Source organism: Ips typographus, linkage group LG2 (genome assembly GCF_016097725.1).
Source record: "Ips typographus isolate SLU linkage group LG2, UJ_Ityp_2.0, whole genome shotgun sequence".
NCBI lineage: Eukaryota > Metazoa > Arthropoda > Insecta > Coleoptera > Curculionidae > Ips > Ips typographus.
The window spans coordinates 19427824-19443332 of record NC_138423.1 but is presented as its reverse complement, the minus strand read 5'-3'; the positions used below and the strand labels follow the sequence as shown (position 1 = coordinate 19443332).

Here is a 15509-nt window from a genome sequence, read left to right as displayed (position 1 = left end):
AGATTTAAAAAATAACCATAGAAACAAAATGTAATTTTTTCAATTATTACATTTTTAGTGCCGGTCAGGGCGAATATTACCACTAACGAACAAAACTATCCAACCGGCAGCAATGTTGAAATTCGTTGTGACGTCTACGGTTACCCACCTCCACAAGTTCAATGGTACAAAGACGGTGTTCCTCTGTATTCCTCCAGGAAAATTTCAATTTCAGGTTTGTAATTTTGTCATGTTTTTACTTAGTAGGAATGAGTGCGACGCTTTTTTTTACAGATACGCATACTTTAACGATCATCGCTGCTGAACAGTCAGATTCGGGTCGTTACCAATGTGAAGCAGATAATCAGTACTCCAAAGCGTCTAGTACTTTGGATGTTGTAATTAAAGGTGAGTAAACATGTTCATGTTTCGCCAATTCAGGTTCATCTGTTAAGACAATCACTTTCGGGACTGGGTCGTTCCAAGGATTTCCTTTCTTGAACCGTTGGACGACACAATTCTAGTGATTTGTCTAATTGCAATATTATGTCACCAAAACTCTCTCGAGAGTGATTATCTTGATTAATATCCATTCTTTCAAATAAAAACTGCAAAAAAATAGATCCCAGGGATGCCAAGTTATTTTATAAATGGAGAAATAACTAAACCTAAAACAAAACAAACCTAACTACAGTAACTCTTTTATTCAGACACTAACAGGGTAATTGTTTGGCGCTCAATGTTTACATACATGACTACTACATTAGCCTAATTACTTACTGTCTCTGACACGTTTACGGTATTAATCCAAAAACAAAACCTCTAAAAATTACGTGGTGTGTCGCACTATGGCTCCTACTTCAGGTTTTTTGGAATTCGCTCACAACATCATCGGGATATCAGTATCGTTTTTGAAGAGCAGCAATCAGCTCAGTCTCTAGCTCTTCAAAGATGAAATCTGTTAGACAGCTTTGCAGCTTTCCCAACTAGTTTGCTTAAGCAGCAACAAATGCTTCCAATTGGTACCTGACTGGAACTGCTCAATGCAGATTACACCCTCTTTAGCTTTAGTTCTCGAACATCAAACGACGGGGCGAAAACTATCGTATTTCCGGCCAGCCCTTTACGCAAGGTGTATTAACTGTTTGGAGCTTTCTACAAGCTATTCTTCCATCAGTCCGCAGGTTTAGCTTTGCAAGAAAATTAGATATACAGGGTCTCCAACAACGAAAGACATCGATTGATATTGAAAAAAGTATACATAGGAGAGTTTTGAAAATTTGGCAGGATACTGATGTGGGCATGCCCAATCTAACTAAAATATTTTCAAGATAGTTGCACTTCCGTTTATACCGGAAGTCGATCACAACTTTCTTATTTTAAATAGAACACCCTATATATTATTACATATTTGGATTCCTCACAAAATTCTGACCAACTTTTGTGTACAATGCCCTATGCCTATCTCTAGCCGTTTTCGAAATATTTGATATTTTTCCAAAAAAGTGACAGTTGCAACGCTCAACATATTTTTGTAATCTGTCAAAACCTTAATTCATTTTGCAATGAAACTTTAGGTTATTGTAAATAAAGGATCGTTTTATTAAACTGAGGGTGCGTAATGAGTCATTTGTATACAGGGTCGTCAAAAAAAAATCATAAACTTGCCACTAACAAAAATGAAAAATCTCAAGTTTTTTAAATAGAAACCCACATTTTTTGTACAAACCACAAATGAGTACAAAAATATGTTGAGCGTTGCAACTGTCACTTTTTTGGAAAAACATCAAATATTTCGAAAACGGCTAGAGATAGGTATAGGGTATTGTACACAAAAGTTGGTCAGAATTTTGTGAGGAATCCAAATATGTAATAATATATAGGGTGTTCTATTTAAAATAAGAAAGTTGTGATCAACTTCCGATATAAACGGAACCATCTTGAAAATATTTTAGTTAGATTGGGCATGCCCACATCAGTATCCTGCCAAATTTTCAAAACTCTCCTATTTATAGTACTTTTTCCAATATCAATCGATGTCTTTCGTCGTGGGACACCCTGTATATGTGTGACAATTCTAAAAAATTCTTATCAAAAAATTGACATCTCTACCTGAATATCCCTGGCATCCCTTATAAATTTTAATTTGCGCAAAAAGAAAAAACAAATAAATCAATCTTAAAAAGAATACATATTTTTAAGACACATCAATCTGCAATTAAACTGACCTTTTTTAATATTACAGGAATGTTCATCCACCCGACGTGTACGGACAATCAATTTTTCGCCAACTGCAAATTGATCGTCAAAGCAAACTTCTGCAATCACAAGTATTACGCCAAATTTTGCTGTAGATCGTGCACGGAAGCCGGACAATTGGAGTCCAGCCCATCCAGTCCTCTGGATTCCAATTTGGTATAGAAGTAATAAGCGTTTTGCCATCATTGCTGATTAGCCGTCCGACCAGCTGTTTGACAACGATCGTGAATGAAATACAGGGATTTGATAAAACGGAACAGGACGGCGCCGCTAATTTGTTTTTTTTTGTAGATAATTTAACTGCTCTGAATTCTTGTGCAATTGCTGTCGTGTAAATATAATGTTAATGTTTAGTTATTTATGAAGTACGTTAACAAGTAATGTAAAAATGTGTTCATGAAATATACGGTCCCTAATGTGGAATTAGGGAGAAAGTGACGGAAACACCTTTAACACTATCATCCATTTTATTAAAACCCAAATTTATACAGCTCCATTACGTACTAAAATATGAACGTGAAAAGAACACAAGCAGGAAAAACAATTAAGTGACTTACTAAAAAATATTTACAATAATCAATAATATATTTTATTCATGATCATGTGGTCACCTGGTCTCAGACCAGCACGCGGCTTCAACATCACTGCAACTAGAAAATAACTCGTTACTAAAAGCAGATCATCTACGCGCTTATTTTTTTGTAATTTAAATTTTTAGCGGTGATGTTTTCTCCTTAATCTAATAATTAATAATATCAAATTCACCATAACAAGCGAGACGCGGAACTCTTTAAGAGACACACTCATTGCTGGGCTTAGTAAACACGTGACTGTGCACCGCTGATTTTAAATGCCTTTGAAGTTTACAACACAGGGACGTGTAAAAATCGAACAAGGTGTTCAGTCTTATAATGTATAGGCTGAAGTGTAGGAAGAAGCGTACGGCACTAAACGAGGTTAAAAACTGTTTTCAACTTTCTGAAACCATCACCAGAAGGAGGTTTTCCAAGTTTAATTTATTCAGCAGATTTTTATAAAAAATGTGCAGTCTAAACAAAAAAAGACTAAAAATTTAACAACTTAGCAACCATTTTATGTCATATCGCAGTTTTTAGTTAGTAGGATTTAATACTGTTTAATTTCGTCCAATTAGAGTGAAAAGGCGGTAAAGGTCAACGATGACGGTCACGTATTTCAGTTACTACTACAATAGTCATGTATATTGAGCACGACCGTACGCTTTACAATTAAATATAATTAATGACAGTTAATACGATTCAACAACACAGTTACATCCTAGCTAACCTAAGTGTCAAAGCCTAAATAATAATGCTTTTTCATCTAAAACAAAAATGACTGATGGAGGAGGTGTGCGCCCATAACAGGCAACCAGGAAAACGCCCACCCGCGCTCTCTGACGGCGAAACGGACCACCGACTGACAGCACTAAGGCAACTGCACTGTTTTTTAAATTTGTTTATATTACTATACTTTTTTAAATTTTATTAATTATTATTATCGTAATTTATATACGGAAATATGGAATGTTTAAAATACATTCGGACAGCTGATATAAGTGACTAAGAATGTTGTATGCGAGACGCTGTCTTCGCGACATGGAAGAAGCCTGAACGATATAGAAAACGCGGCGGCAACTTCAACGTCGCGGAATTACACATTTTATTTTTTAATAAAATGATTTAATTATCTATTTGCTTAATAATTATAATATATTAGAGCTTGTGCGCAGGCGATCCTCGCGTGTGTGCTGCTTTCACCCATCTATTTCAATCACCAAGTCCCCGCTCTGGCCACATCAAGATCGGCTCCGCACAATGACTTTCTCTTTCTTTTTTTATTTTTCAATAAATATTTATCATAATAATAAGACTGCTTAAAGCAGTTAATGTCTAGTATTAGCAACATGATTTGTACAACAATCGACAGAAAATAACATCATCGAGTCGCTATAGTGACTCAACTCGGATCACGGAGGCCCATCTAAACTGTGGCGATCGACGCATTCGAGAAATAATAACAGAAAACACGCGGTAGGCTCGAATCGACTTTGGTTTTCCCGCCTTGACGGGAACACTTTTTTTGTTTGATAGGGATGGTTTGGTTGGTCGATACGAGCGACCCGCGATGGTGGCGGTGTGGCAGTTTGGGGGGGTACGAGGCGATTTAATAGTAGGTTTCCTGTTCTAACCAGCCTCCAGGGTTACGTCTCAAGTAGAATCGTCTCACTTCGTCGTAAATGAAGATGGAGAGCATGAATGGCAGAGCTGGCAACCACCATACGAATCTGCAATTTAATGTAAGTTTAGAGGTTTAAACAAACAATTCTTAGGCTTTTTTTTGGTCGTGGTTGAGATCATTTTTACGTTCCCATGTAAATGGAAAAAACGCTATGGTACAGGGTTAGAAAACAACTACATTTTGGTTTTAGTCCCGACAGTCGACAAAAATGGTTAAATAGGTATATTTAAAATCATCTAACTTTTATTCAGCCGTTGTCCAAAATTAATATTGTGATTTGTGACAAGATGGTTCTTCTATTTAAGAAAAACAATGTTGTTATGTTCCAGATTTGCTTGGATTAAATCACTTTAGCAGTGGAAGACCTCTTAACAATTGTTCGCGATAATAAGCAATAACACAAATAATAGACCTTATGTTATGTACAGGGTGCTGCATTTTCGATGGTTTTACGGGGTACAGAGAAAACGGTAATAGATAGAAAAAAAGTAGCATACGTGTTCCGAGCTGAGATGGCTGGCAAAGAGTGGGCTGCGCAAACTTCTTTTGTTTCAAAGATACGGGGGGTTTTTGAAAAATGGTCATTTTGGAACCTCTTCTGTATTTCATTTGCTATTAAAGTTATCAAAAAAGGAAAAACGGTTTCCGGTAGAAGTTTTGACGTAGAATCCAATGGCATAGTCAGTGTTTTTCTGTTACGTTTAGTTTCTGACATATGACACTAAGTTATATTTTTTTAAATGGAACACCCCATATATTTTTAGTTCATTTAATCCTGTTGATTTTTACTTTTTCAATGGTGTATTAAAACATATAAGTTTGTAAACGTTAATCTTGGTAATTAGAAAAAAAGCGTTTCCTTAACAAAAAAGTGCTAAATAATATGTATAAAAATACCCACAGTCAAAACAAAATTTGGCTATGTTCATATTAACATGTTACATGTCGTTTATAAACAGTTTTTTTAACTTCTACCTTAAAAATTGTAGAAAATAGAAATAGCCACTTTTCTTATTAAAGTGACGGTAGAACTGTTTGTAACTTAGATTTTTAATAAGATTTATTAAAAATATTTAATTTTCTGATGTGTTGGTTTATATGATTTCCGATTTTGTTTGGTATTTTAGATATTGGCCTTTTTTTAGCTTAGCAAAGGTCTTTTTTAAAATAACAGGATTAACTTCTACAAACATATGTTGTAATACACCGTTGAAAAGGTAAAAATCAACAGAATTAAATGACGTAAAAATATATAGGATGTTCCATTTAAAAAAATGTAACTTACTGTCATATGTCAGAAACTAAACGGAATAGAAAAAAACTGACTACGCCATTGGATTCTACATGAAAAGTTCTACCGGGAACCGTTCTTCCTTTTTTGATAACTTTAAGAGCAACTGAAATACAGAAGAGGTTCAAAAATTACCAATTTTCGAAAACCCCCCGTATCTTTGAAACAAAAGAAGTTTGCGCCGCCCACTTTTCGCCAGTCATCTCAGCTCAGAAAAAGAGATCAGAACACGTATGCTACTTTTTTTCTATCTATTACCGTTTTCTCTGTACTCCGTAAAACCATCGAAAATGCAGCACCCTGTACAGGGTCTTTCACTGGGGACTGACCAACCCCCCTTTTTGGGCCTCCCGGTATGTAATTAAAGAAACTGAGATAGCCATTTGATGTAGTTTAAAAATTTTAATCAAAAAATGAGTACCAAAATATTCCCAACTTTCAAATAGAAGAGCTACAGCTAATAATGGTGTTTTTTCTAATGGATCACCCGGTATATTTAACTATTTTCGGAATGTGCTCGAAATTCTGCCAATATTTTTACAAAAAAAATAAAATACAATTTTAATAATTTTTCGAAATTTGTGTTTTGACGAATCTTGTATATTGAGAAAAAAAATTATAGAGAGGACTATTCATTAATTATAACTCTGGAATCATAGCCATAAACAAATGAGGGTAGAATATAAGACATGTTTTACAATTTTACAACAATGTAAAATAAAATATTAAGAAATAAAAGAAAAAAAAAATAAATTTTGTAGTCATTTTGGGATACAACTTTTTAAACTACATTAAATGGCTGTTTCAGTTTTTTAATTAGATACAGGGAAGTCAGAAAAAAAATGTATAATAGAGCATTCTGTATATTTTCTGATTACTTGATAGATCTTTTTTTTTTCTGATTCTACAAATACATAATGTGTGTTGACGCTTACTTTAGCCCTTTTAAAAAAAGTAGTATTTTATGTGTTACTAAAGTGTCACTACTTTAATGACCAATATTGAGATGTGACACAAATGATGTGATAGAAGACCAGATATGTTCAGTAAAAATGATTTTATTAACAAAACCGTAATTTGTTTTAAAATAACCCAATAAGACTCTTCGTCGTATGACTTTGGGGTAAACTGGCCATGAAGACTAGCTGGAAAATATTTTCAAGTTCTAAAAATGACCACGAGAGGTGCCAACTGTCATGTTGTTTTCATTGTTTTTGTAATAACCCGCATTAACTTCTTAAAGGTTTCACCAATTTTAACAAATTTGGTATTGTTGAAAAGAGTATTCCTTGGGCAATAAGAATCAACCATAATATTGAATAGACCTAGAATCTCCGCCAGGGGGCTAGTTTTGACACCATGATCCAAATTAAAATGGAATGATATGACTTTTTCTTTATGAAAAAGGACCCAAATAGGCTAGTGAAACCCGTTTTTAAAAATCTCGTTCCTAACCTCAAATATTGGGAAAATCAGTCTAATGGATCTTTGAAGGCCAAGAATCGAGCGGTAAATGTCTTAAAACTATTACAAATTTAGCTACGAAATGAATAAGATGTTAAAGAAGGAATTGTGAGTCTAAATAGACTTCATTTAAACTTTATTTAAAACAAATAAATATCGTCAGGACGAAATAGGTATATTATATCCAAATTCCACATATTTCGGAACCATTTATAAAGATTTTTGTACAATTTGATGCCTCAAATCTAGCATTTTGGGTTAAGTGTTTCTTTATTTTTTGCAATATGGTTGAGAAATAAAAAAATGCGAAAAAAGTGAAATATGCATATAGTATACTTATTTGAGTTTTTAGGCTTACTTTTTAAACTAAAGGTAAGAATAATATTAAAGTGACTTCTATATAAAGTTCAGGATGCGTTTAGTCCTTTTTTGAAGCAACATGAATGTTATGATAATAAATATTTTTTTATAATGCCTTAATGAGTTCTATTTAAACTCTCAAGTGGCTTAACGTCTTATTCATCTTGTAGCTAAATTGATTTTTAGTTTTAGAAAACATATTGGCCTTCAAAATTCCATTCGTTTAATTTTCTCAATATTTTAGTTTAGAAACAAGATTTTGAAAAACGGTTTTTATTGGCCTATTTGGAAGTTATTTGTCTACTTTTTCATAAAGAAAAAGTCATATTCCATTTAATTTTTTTTGGAATTTGTGTCATGGTGTCAAAACTAACCCACTGGCGGCAAAAGATTTAACTAAATGAACTATATTTTGGTTGATTCTTATTGCCCAAGGAATGCTATTTTCAATGTAAGAAGTTACAGCAGGTTATTACAAAAACAATTGAACAGCTCCTACCATTTTTCTTTTTGAAATAACTGAAATTTTTGTACTGGCTCTCTTTAAAAATGTGAACAAAAACAAGTTTGTTATGCAAAATTTATAGAAAATGCAATTTTTGAATTTAAGATGGCAGTTGGCAGCTCTGGTGGTCATTTTAAGAACTTGAAAATACTTTCCAGCAATTCTTCATGTTATGGCCAATTTACCCAGGAATTTTTGTAACCCCCAAATACGACGTACGGTTTCTGAGACATGGGCGAGGAACAGTCTTATTGGGTCACCCGGTACAGAGAAAAATTATTATGGCTTCTTATTAAAGCATTACTAAAACATAAATACAAACACTACAATATAGTAAAATGCTAAAACAGTACCGTAATGGAATATCTCAAATAGGAAAAGAAAATTTTACTTACTTGAGAGGGTACATACGCAGTCCTTTGTCCATTCCGGGAGTATACGATAAGAATGCTGCCAATGCTGTTTCGAACACTAAACCAAAGTTCAAAGCCCAATTGCGCATGCCTTGATGCACGATGGAATTACGCCGAGTTTTGCAAACAATCAAATCCGCCCATTGGACGATCACTATTGATACGAAGAAAGCTGTATGGCAGGTGTATTCGAGCACTTTCCTGTCCTTGTATGTCTGTGAAAGTTACATTACCACTAAATACTCATAAATTGAAAAAAAAAAAAGATATTACCCATTCTTGACCATATGAATCGGGTAAATCATTAATAGCCTTGGAATCCCACTGTTTACGTATACCAAACAGTTTCATAGGCAAAAATCCATTTTCAGCCATGATGACGAAGTAGACAAAGAATCCAGCGGCCGCTTGGATCATACCAATTTGACCGTAAGCCATCGAAATTAACCTGAATTTCAACACAAAAAAAAAACAATTAAAACTAATCTATCGCACCAAACGAACAGATAGTGATACTCAATGAAACGCATCACTGTCTGATCACGAAAGTAATTTACAACATATAACACAAACATGCAGACAAATTAATAATGTGAAATTGTGAACAGCAATCTAGTCTAAGAATAAGCGACACTTCTGCTTCAATGTGACCAGAACTACGGAAAAGTTCAGGCAAGCAAAGCGACGTTCGCTAAAACTCAACATGCTGAGGAACACCAAAGTGAGTGGGATATAGAGCCAGTTTAGTGTGTATTTAATTCAGCCTAAGGCTGTAACGAAATAGGTCAGTGTTATATTTAATGACTTGGAATGACATTTAAGGGTTTAGCAATTACTTTAAAGAAAGGAATCATTCCAACTCGCCTTAAACTCTCCCTGTTTATTATTTGTACCCATCCCTAATTTGTTGCTTAAATGTACAGCACATATACCTATTCTAGACAGGAAATTGGTCCATTTAGTTTTACTCATGTCGATCGCTGCAGTTTACATCTTTAATAAAGTGATTGTACAGTGTATTTCCTAACTATAAATGTGTTATGATAGTCAGCGTACTTTCAGACTTTATCACCGTTTTTCTATACAGTTTCTGCTTTGTGGCATAAGGCCATTTTAGTCTGATTTAACTGTCAAACCAGCGCGTTAACTTTCAATGAAAATCTTTTTGTCGTTGATTCCGTATGGATAATTTTAAATTTTTCTTTCACTCCCTCAGCCATCTTAAATTTCCTCCATATGGACGGTTTATTTCAGCATATTTTATCTTCTCCTGTATCAGAAATTTACACTTTCACAGGTTTAAACTTTTCTGTTGTTACGATTTTTGTCAATTATAATAATTTTACATTTACGAAGAGAGAACTATTGCAAATCAGAGATCTAGACAAAGTTAAAGCTTAACTTAACTTGTAAGTGGCATGTGTTAGTGTGCCAAAAGAGAACTGACGTCATTTGACAGTCACCAAACTTCAATCAGACTTCTTATTTAGTGATCACGTGACCAACTGTTGCATGACGTTACAGTCAATTTTAACATACTGACACATGTCAAACAAGGCATAAATATCTGTAAAAAAAATATAACTATACTTTGTCAATTCTTTTCTTCCTAACTTCTATTTAATAATTATTAACAAAATTTGATAAATAATTTGACACTTTTACCTGATCATTTTGAATTTATTTCTAATAATCATATTAACTAATTTTTCCTGCAATCAACCATTTCTAAAGATGTCCACCGCAGACGTCGACATCTAAAGCAAAAAACTAAAAGGCAACAACAATAATTCCTGTAAAAATCGCGACTAATCGTGCCGGTTTTGCGAATTCATCTATTAGAACCCTCTAAGAACTGAACTACAAAATGCTAAAAAAACTCCTAATTGACACAAAATATACCTCGGCATTACAAGAAATAAACGTTACTCTAGAGAAGATCGCTAATTTCTAGTCTTACTGCACTCGTTAAAAAGTCGCTACTGAAAGTGAAAAACTCATTTGAATTGAGCATGCAGTAAGGAAATAATTCCGCTATAGTTACTAAAGAAGCCAATCGGACAATTTGATTGTTTCATATTCAATTTTGGGGTGGCTCAAAGAAAAATCGACTTAGAGATCGGAACAGGAATCCTACTCTGAAAGTTTCACCCCCAAAAACACAAATTGTGCAAGCAAACACATTTTTTTAAATAACCATCGACCATCAGCATGTTGGGGAGGCTATAAATATACAGGGTGTCCCACGATGAAAGGACATCGATCAATATAAATCAAATCCTACTGTTGTCAAATGTATAGGATGGTATTTTACAATTAATGATTTTCGATCGATCGAAGCTTTTCATTGTAGGATACCAGTACCATTTCGGTTTCGTTTTACGTTCGAAGACATTGGTAGTGCCGAGGTAACGGTTGTGTAACGGTGCCAGGCCATCACGACACCATTTTGCAGTCAATACATTTACATCACAATAATTCTATATCCAGTACCACAACTCTAGTTAGCTAGGAACCATTTAGTTCTGGTACTGGGAACACGGCATTGAACCTCGTCTCGTAAATGTATTGAATAAACCCACCTGCGGTTAACCAGGTTATCCCTATACGGGTCACGTGGTTGCCGTTTCATAATGTCGCTCTCTGGAGCCTCGTAGGCCAAAGAAATAGCGGGCACCTGTACAGAGGGAGGCGCGACAGCAGCCGCCAAACACACAGTTAGTAAGTTCAAGAGAGATGGGCATGCACTAGTTAATTAAGTCGTCTTTACGGTTTTTGTTTAGTTGAGAATTGTGTGTGGAGGGGAAAGTACGAGTGACAGCAGCCTGGACCGCAATATATGAGTATCCTACCCACTGCGCCTAATTTACACGTCGTCGCGACAGAAAAGGAAAAGAATTAAAAAGCATTGAATAGCTGATGATGGATGGTGGTCGATGAGCTTTTAACATTCAAGACAACACTTTCGTTTCAATTGATGATGCACACCCACTGGAAACTATTCGATTCACAAACGATCACACACAAACAAAGCTAAATGCACGATATGATAAATAATAATGTGGCAAACAATGAGCTACAGGAAGCTTTTGAGGTGACGGTGATGGTTCCACGGCAGGCGCACTCGAAAAGCAGAAATTAAGTCGCATGATGTGGAAATCATCGTTACAAACCAGATGCAGCTCTAAAATATACAATGTTGCAAGCATCAAAAAAGCATTCAGTTCCTGTTCAGCTAGCAACATTGTTTATAGTGTATCAATGGTCAAGACAGTTTATAGCGCAATGATGCAATACACGCGGTACCGGAAAGGACGAGTGGCACAATAAAAATAACTAATGAAAATCATACAGTCAGTGTAAGGTGAATAGTCAATTTATACTGAATATTTGTTGGGCGTAACATTAAATATGAGTCTAAGCAATGCAAAGAACGATCCAAAGTGAATGGCAACGACGCAAACAATGTCAGTCGAATGGCTAAAATTTACAGTACTTTAGTTGGCATCAAAGATGTACGTTATGCCCTCATAAACTGTGTAGTAGTATTTTAGGGAGAAAAATAAAATTAGACACTTACACTAAACAATAAAAAATAAGAATATGTAGTACTCTATAACTGGACTACACTAAGAACATCTGATTTAACAAAACATTAAAAAACCAGTCAATTTTGCAATCTACTAATTTTGAACATTTTCAAATGTCGTCACTGCCATTTGCTGTGGAATATCTTTTATTTATAGTTTATTTCCTATAAACGTGTATGCCACTTAAAACGAAAAACTATATCAGTATATTGATGATTCTATCAAAAATTAATTTCAAAAATAACTTCAATTTTTTGTTTTCAGATATGTTTGATCAGAGATGACCTTAAATAGTAACTATTCCCATAAGTATGATGGTTTATTCAATTCAAAATTGTCAAAAAAAGTGACTATTTGTCACTCACCACAGAGATCACCTAGTGAAGCAAAAGTTTATGCTTGTTGTACAAACGTTATTTGTAGGGTAGGTAACAAAAGTCTGGGATTATGTAACATACAAAATTATGACATTTGTGATGTGTTTTAATTTTAGCCAACCTCAACACTTTCCGGCCTTCGACAAATAAAGGAAGAAGAAGAGGAGACCATGAACACTTAATTACCTTTCGTTTACTAGCTTATCGCAAAAAGGATTTCTAGGCCTTCTCTTCATTATATCAGACTCGGCCTCCTCATAGGCCAATGATATGGCAGGGACCTGGATCGATCAAAAAATCCCCACATCAATGATACAACGCAATTACTGATTTTTTTTACGGGAAAATGAAACATAGATATGGAGAGAAAAGTTGTCCTAAACGTTCGTTTGCACTGCTAACGTATTGTTCTTGTTACTTTTCTATTCTAAAGCTCTATGACACAAAAATGGCCCCGCAATCTAGTGATAATCAAGGCAGGCTAACTAAAGCCGACTTAAGGTGTTAAGGTCAGTGCTAAGCTAGGCGACGAATCGTTTCTGCGTGTATATATGAGGAAAATGTGTGTTTGAAGTAGTTTAGTGTTTTGGTAACTAATCCTAAATAAACCATTTTAACTAATAATAATAACAAACATGAATTAGAGGCATCAGAATTGCACACTCTTCCAAGGCAACGTTAGTGTGGACAACAAAAACCCTACACCACGATTAGTAAAAAAAAAAACATCGTAGTGATTTTGCTTTTGTTAATAACCACCCAAAAACACGAATAAAAAAAATGCTCAACCTATCGTTCACGAGTTTATCATGAAAGGGGTTTCTGGGTGGCCTCTTCATTATATCGGATTCGGCTTCCTCGTAAGCCAAGGAAATAGCGGGCACCTAATAACAAAAAAAAAACAAAACTAAAAATAAACGGTTCAGGCAGCCTGGCGGCCAAAGACAGAGACAGACCGGAAGTAAAGAAGGGTTTTCAATACCTGTAGATGACCACTTTGGAGTGATTGTCAATTTGTTAAATTGGATATTTTTTTGTACTCCATTTGTGTTATGATGGTAATAGACAAACACCATATGCGTGAGTGCATTTAATAGAACCAACGTATGATTGAACTAATTTGGCAAGTTTTCTATCAATATACTGAAATTATGCCTGCAGAAATAACTAAAAATCTAGAACGCAAATGATATTTTAAGAAATAATTGATATTTCATAATTAAAATACTAAACAGTTGAAGAAAACTATTTACAAGGTTGACTGAACTACACCATTTACACAGGTAGTTTAGAAAATATCACTTGGATTTTAGAAAATATATGTTGCATCTCAGAACTTAAAAATTGTATTTCAGTATCGTAAATTTGATTTTAGAAAGCGTGAGTTGGATTTCAGATTAGTCTCTTGTATTTCAGAAAAGGTCTGTTGGATATTAGAATAGTTATTTTAATTTCAGAATTTGTCACGTGTATTTTGAAAAAAGTGATTTCAATTTCAGAATTTTATTATGTTTCTATGTGTTTATTAGTCCATTTTTTTAATTTAATATCAGCGAATTGTTCTATATGTAGTAACCATTACGAGTTACAAAGGGCCAACAAGAATAACTTTGTCAATGAATACAAAATTTACATCCAAACTGGCATATCTTCATTTGCTAAAACTTTTAATAACTTTGTAACAATGACAGCATAATTACCTTTCACAAATGTTAGTATAAGATTTCTGATATACAACTTTAATTTTCCAAATTACAAATAACCGTGTCTAAAATACAATTTGCAATTTCTAAAATCAAAGTTATTATTCTAATATTGAATGTACCGTTTCCGAAATACAAGTGATATTTCTAAAATCCATCACATGGTTTCTAAAATTCAACTGATGCTTTCTAAATTACATTTGTAAATGGTGTAGATATTATTTTAAACATAATGACAATTATGATTGATTAGCAAAACCAAGCAAATTAATTAAAGCTTTTTATCTAAATACCACTATTAAAAAACTTAATTTTGGAAGATTATTTGGATTGCTTGGTCTTAGCGATCAGTAATAAAAAAATTCCTTGAAGATGGCATTTTCAACAGCTAGACTAATGTAAACTACCTCAGAAAAAAGGTCAGTTGCACAAGTTCTAAGCTGTATATTATTTTCTAGCCACGAATGTTTCTTCATAATAAAAATGCTAATAGTAACTTTACTGACACAATAATCTTAACCTGCATTCAATCATTATCAAAACTTATCCATGGCACGTGATGAAAACTAATCCTTTCCAAAAATTGTAAAGTGCATTTAAAGATATTACTATTACTAGCAGTAATTAAATAATTACATGACGGTTGAGATAACGTATGTTTTATTAAAAATTGCCGCAACATTTTAGAGCTATCTTAATCGTGTTTACACGGAATTAAAATTTTTATTGAACGATTGGCTTGTAAAAATTAATTGTTCCATCAATCATAACAAAAAAGATTAAAATATTTCCACGCAGGCTAAGCAGCTAGATATAAGGTTGTATTTGAGTAGAAATCACAATAAAGTAGTTTCTTTAGTTAAATCATATTAAACTTTGTTGTTAATATCGCTGACGATCACTCCTAGTGGACCACCAAAACAAAAAATAAATTAAATTTAGATTGATCTACCAATACTTTCGTAAATCTAGAAAAACTACTGATCGAAAATAAAAGGCAAAAATAAACCGAGCCTAAAAATGATTAAAAAAGTGCAATTATGCGATATAGTTGTTCTCAAAGTCTACATGCTGATAATAATAAATCAATAATTAATAAAAAAATGGTCGATCCTTCTGATAGCTTGTTTTTAGGTACCTTTCGTTTACTAATTTATCGGCGTACGGATTTCGGGGACTGCGTTTCATTATGTCCGACTCCGCTTTTTCGTACGCTAGTGAAATGGCCGGCACCTTGTTTACAACATTTCGTGTGAGTACAAGGATTTAAGTTTGTGGGCGATCTGATGCTTCACAGTCAACAATCAAC

At 34.0% G+C, this 15509-nt stretch overlaps 2 protein-coding genes across 17 annotated transcripts in view; one reads left to right on the top strand and one right to left on the bottom strand.

The window, feature by feature from the left end:
- Ppn (proteoglycan-like sulfated glycoprotein papilin) overlaps positions 1-2676 on the top strand; it is a 61390-nt gene extending 58714 nt beyond the window's left edge. For all 6 annotated transcript variants that reach the window (XM_081973911.1, XM_081973907.1, XM_081973909.1 and 3 more), the window contains 3 exons: positions 59-214; positions 274-387; positions 2225-2676. In XM_081973911.1, coding sequence (XP_081830037.1) covers positions 59-214; positions 274-387; positions 2225-2400 — 446 coding nt within the window. In that variant the 3' untranslated portion in view covers positions 2401-2676. The remainder of the gene's footprint in view (positions 1-58; positions 215-273; positions 388-2224) is intronic.
- A 10-nt stretch (positions 2677-2686) lies between these two features.
- Positions 2687-15509, bottom strand: part of Atpalpha (sodium/potassium-transporting ATPase subunit alpha) — a 33139-nt gene continuing 20316 nt past the window's right edge. For 7 of the 11 annotated variants that reach the window (XM_081973918.1, XM_081973921.1, XM_081973920.1 and 4 more), the window contains 4 exons: positions 13287-13381; positions 8804-8978; positions 8513-8745; positions 2687-4543 (listed from right to left, as the gene is read on the bottom strand). In XM_081973918.1, coding sequence (XP_081830044.1) covers positions 4423-4543; positions 8513-8745; positions 8804-8978; positions 13287-13381 — 624 coding nt within the window. In that variant the 3' untranslated portion in view covers positions 2687-4422. Of the gene's footprint in view, positions 4544-8512; positions 8746-8803; positions 8979-11112; positions 11208-12683; positions 12779-13286; positions 13382-15338; positions 15434-15509 lie in introns of those variants that run through there. The other 4 variants (XM_081973916.1, XM_081973914.1, XM_081973913.1 and 1 more) reach the window with 4 other exon arrangements.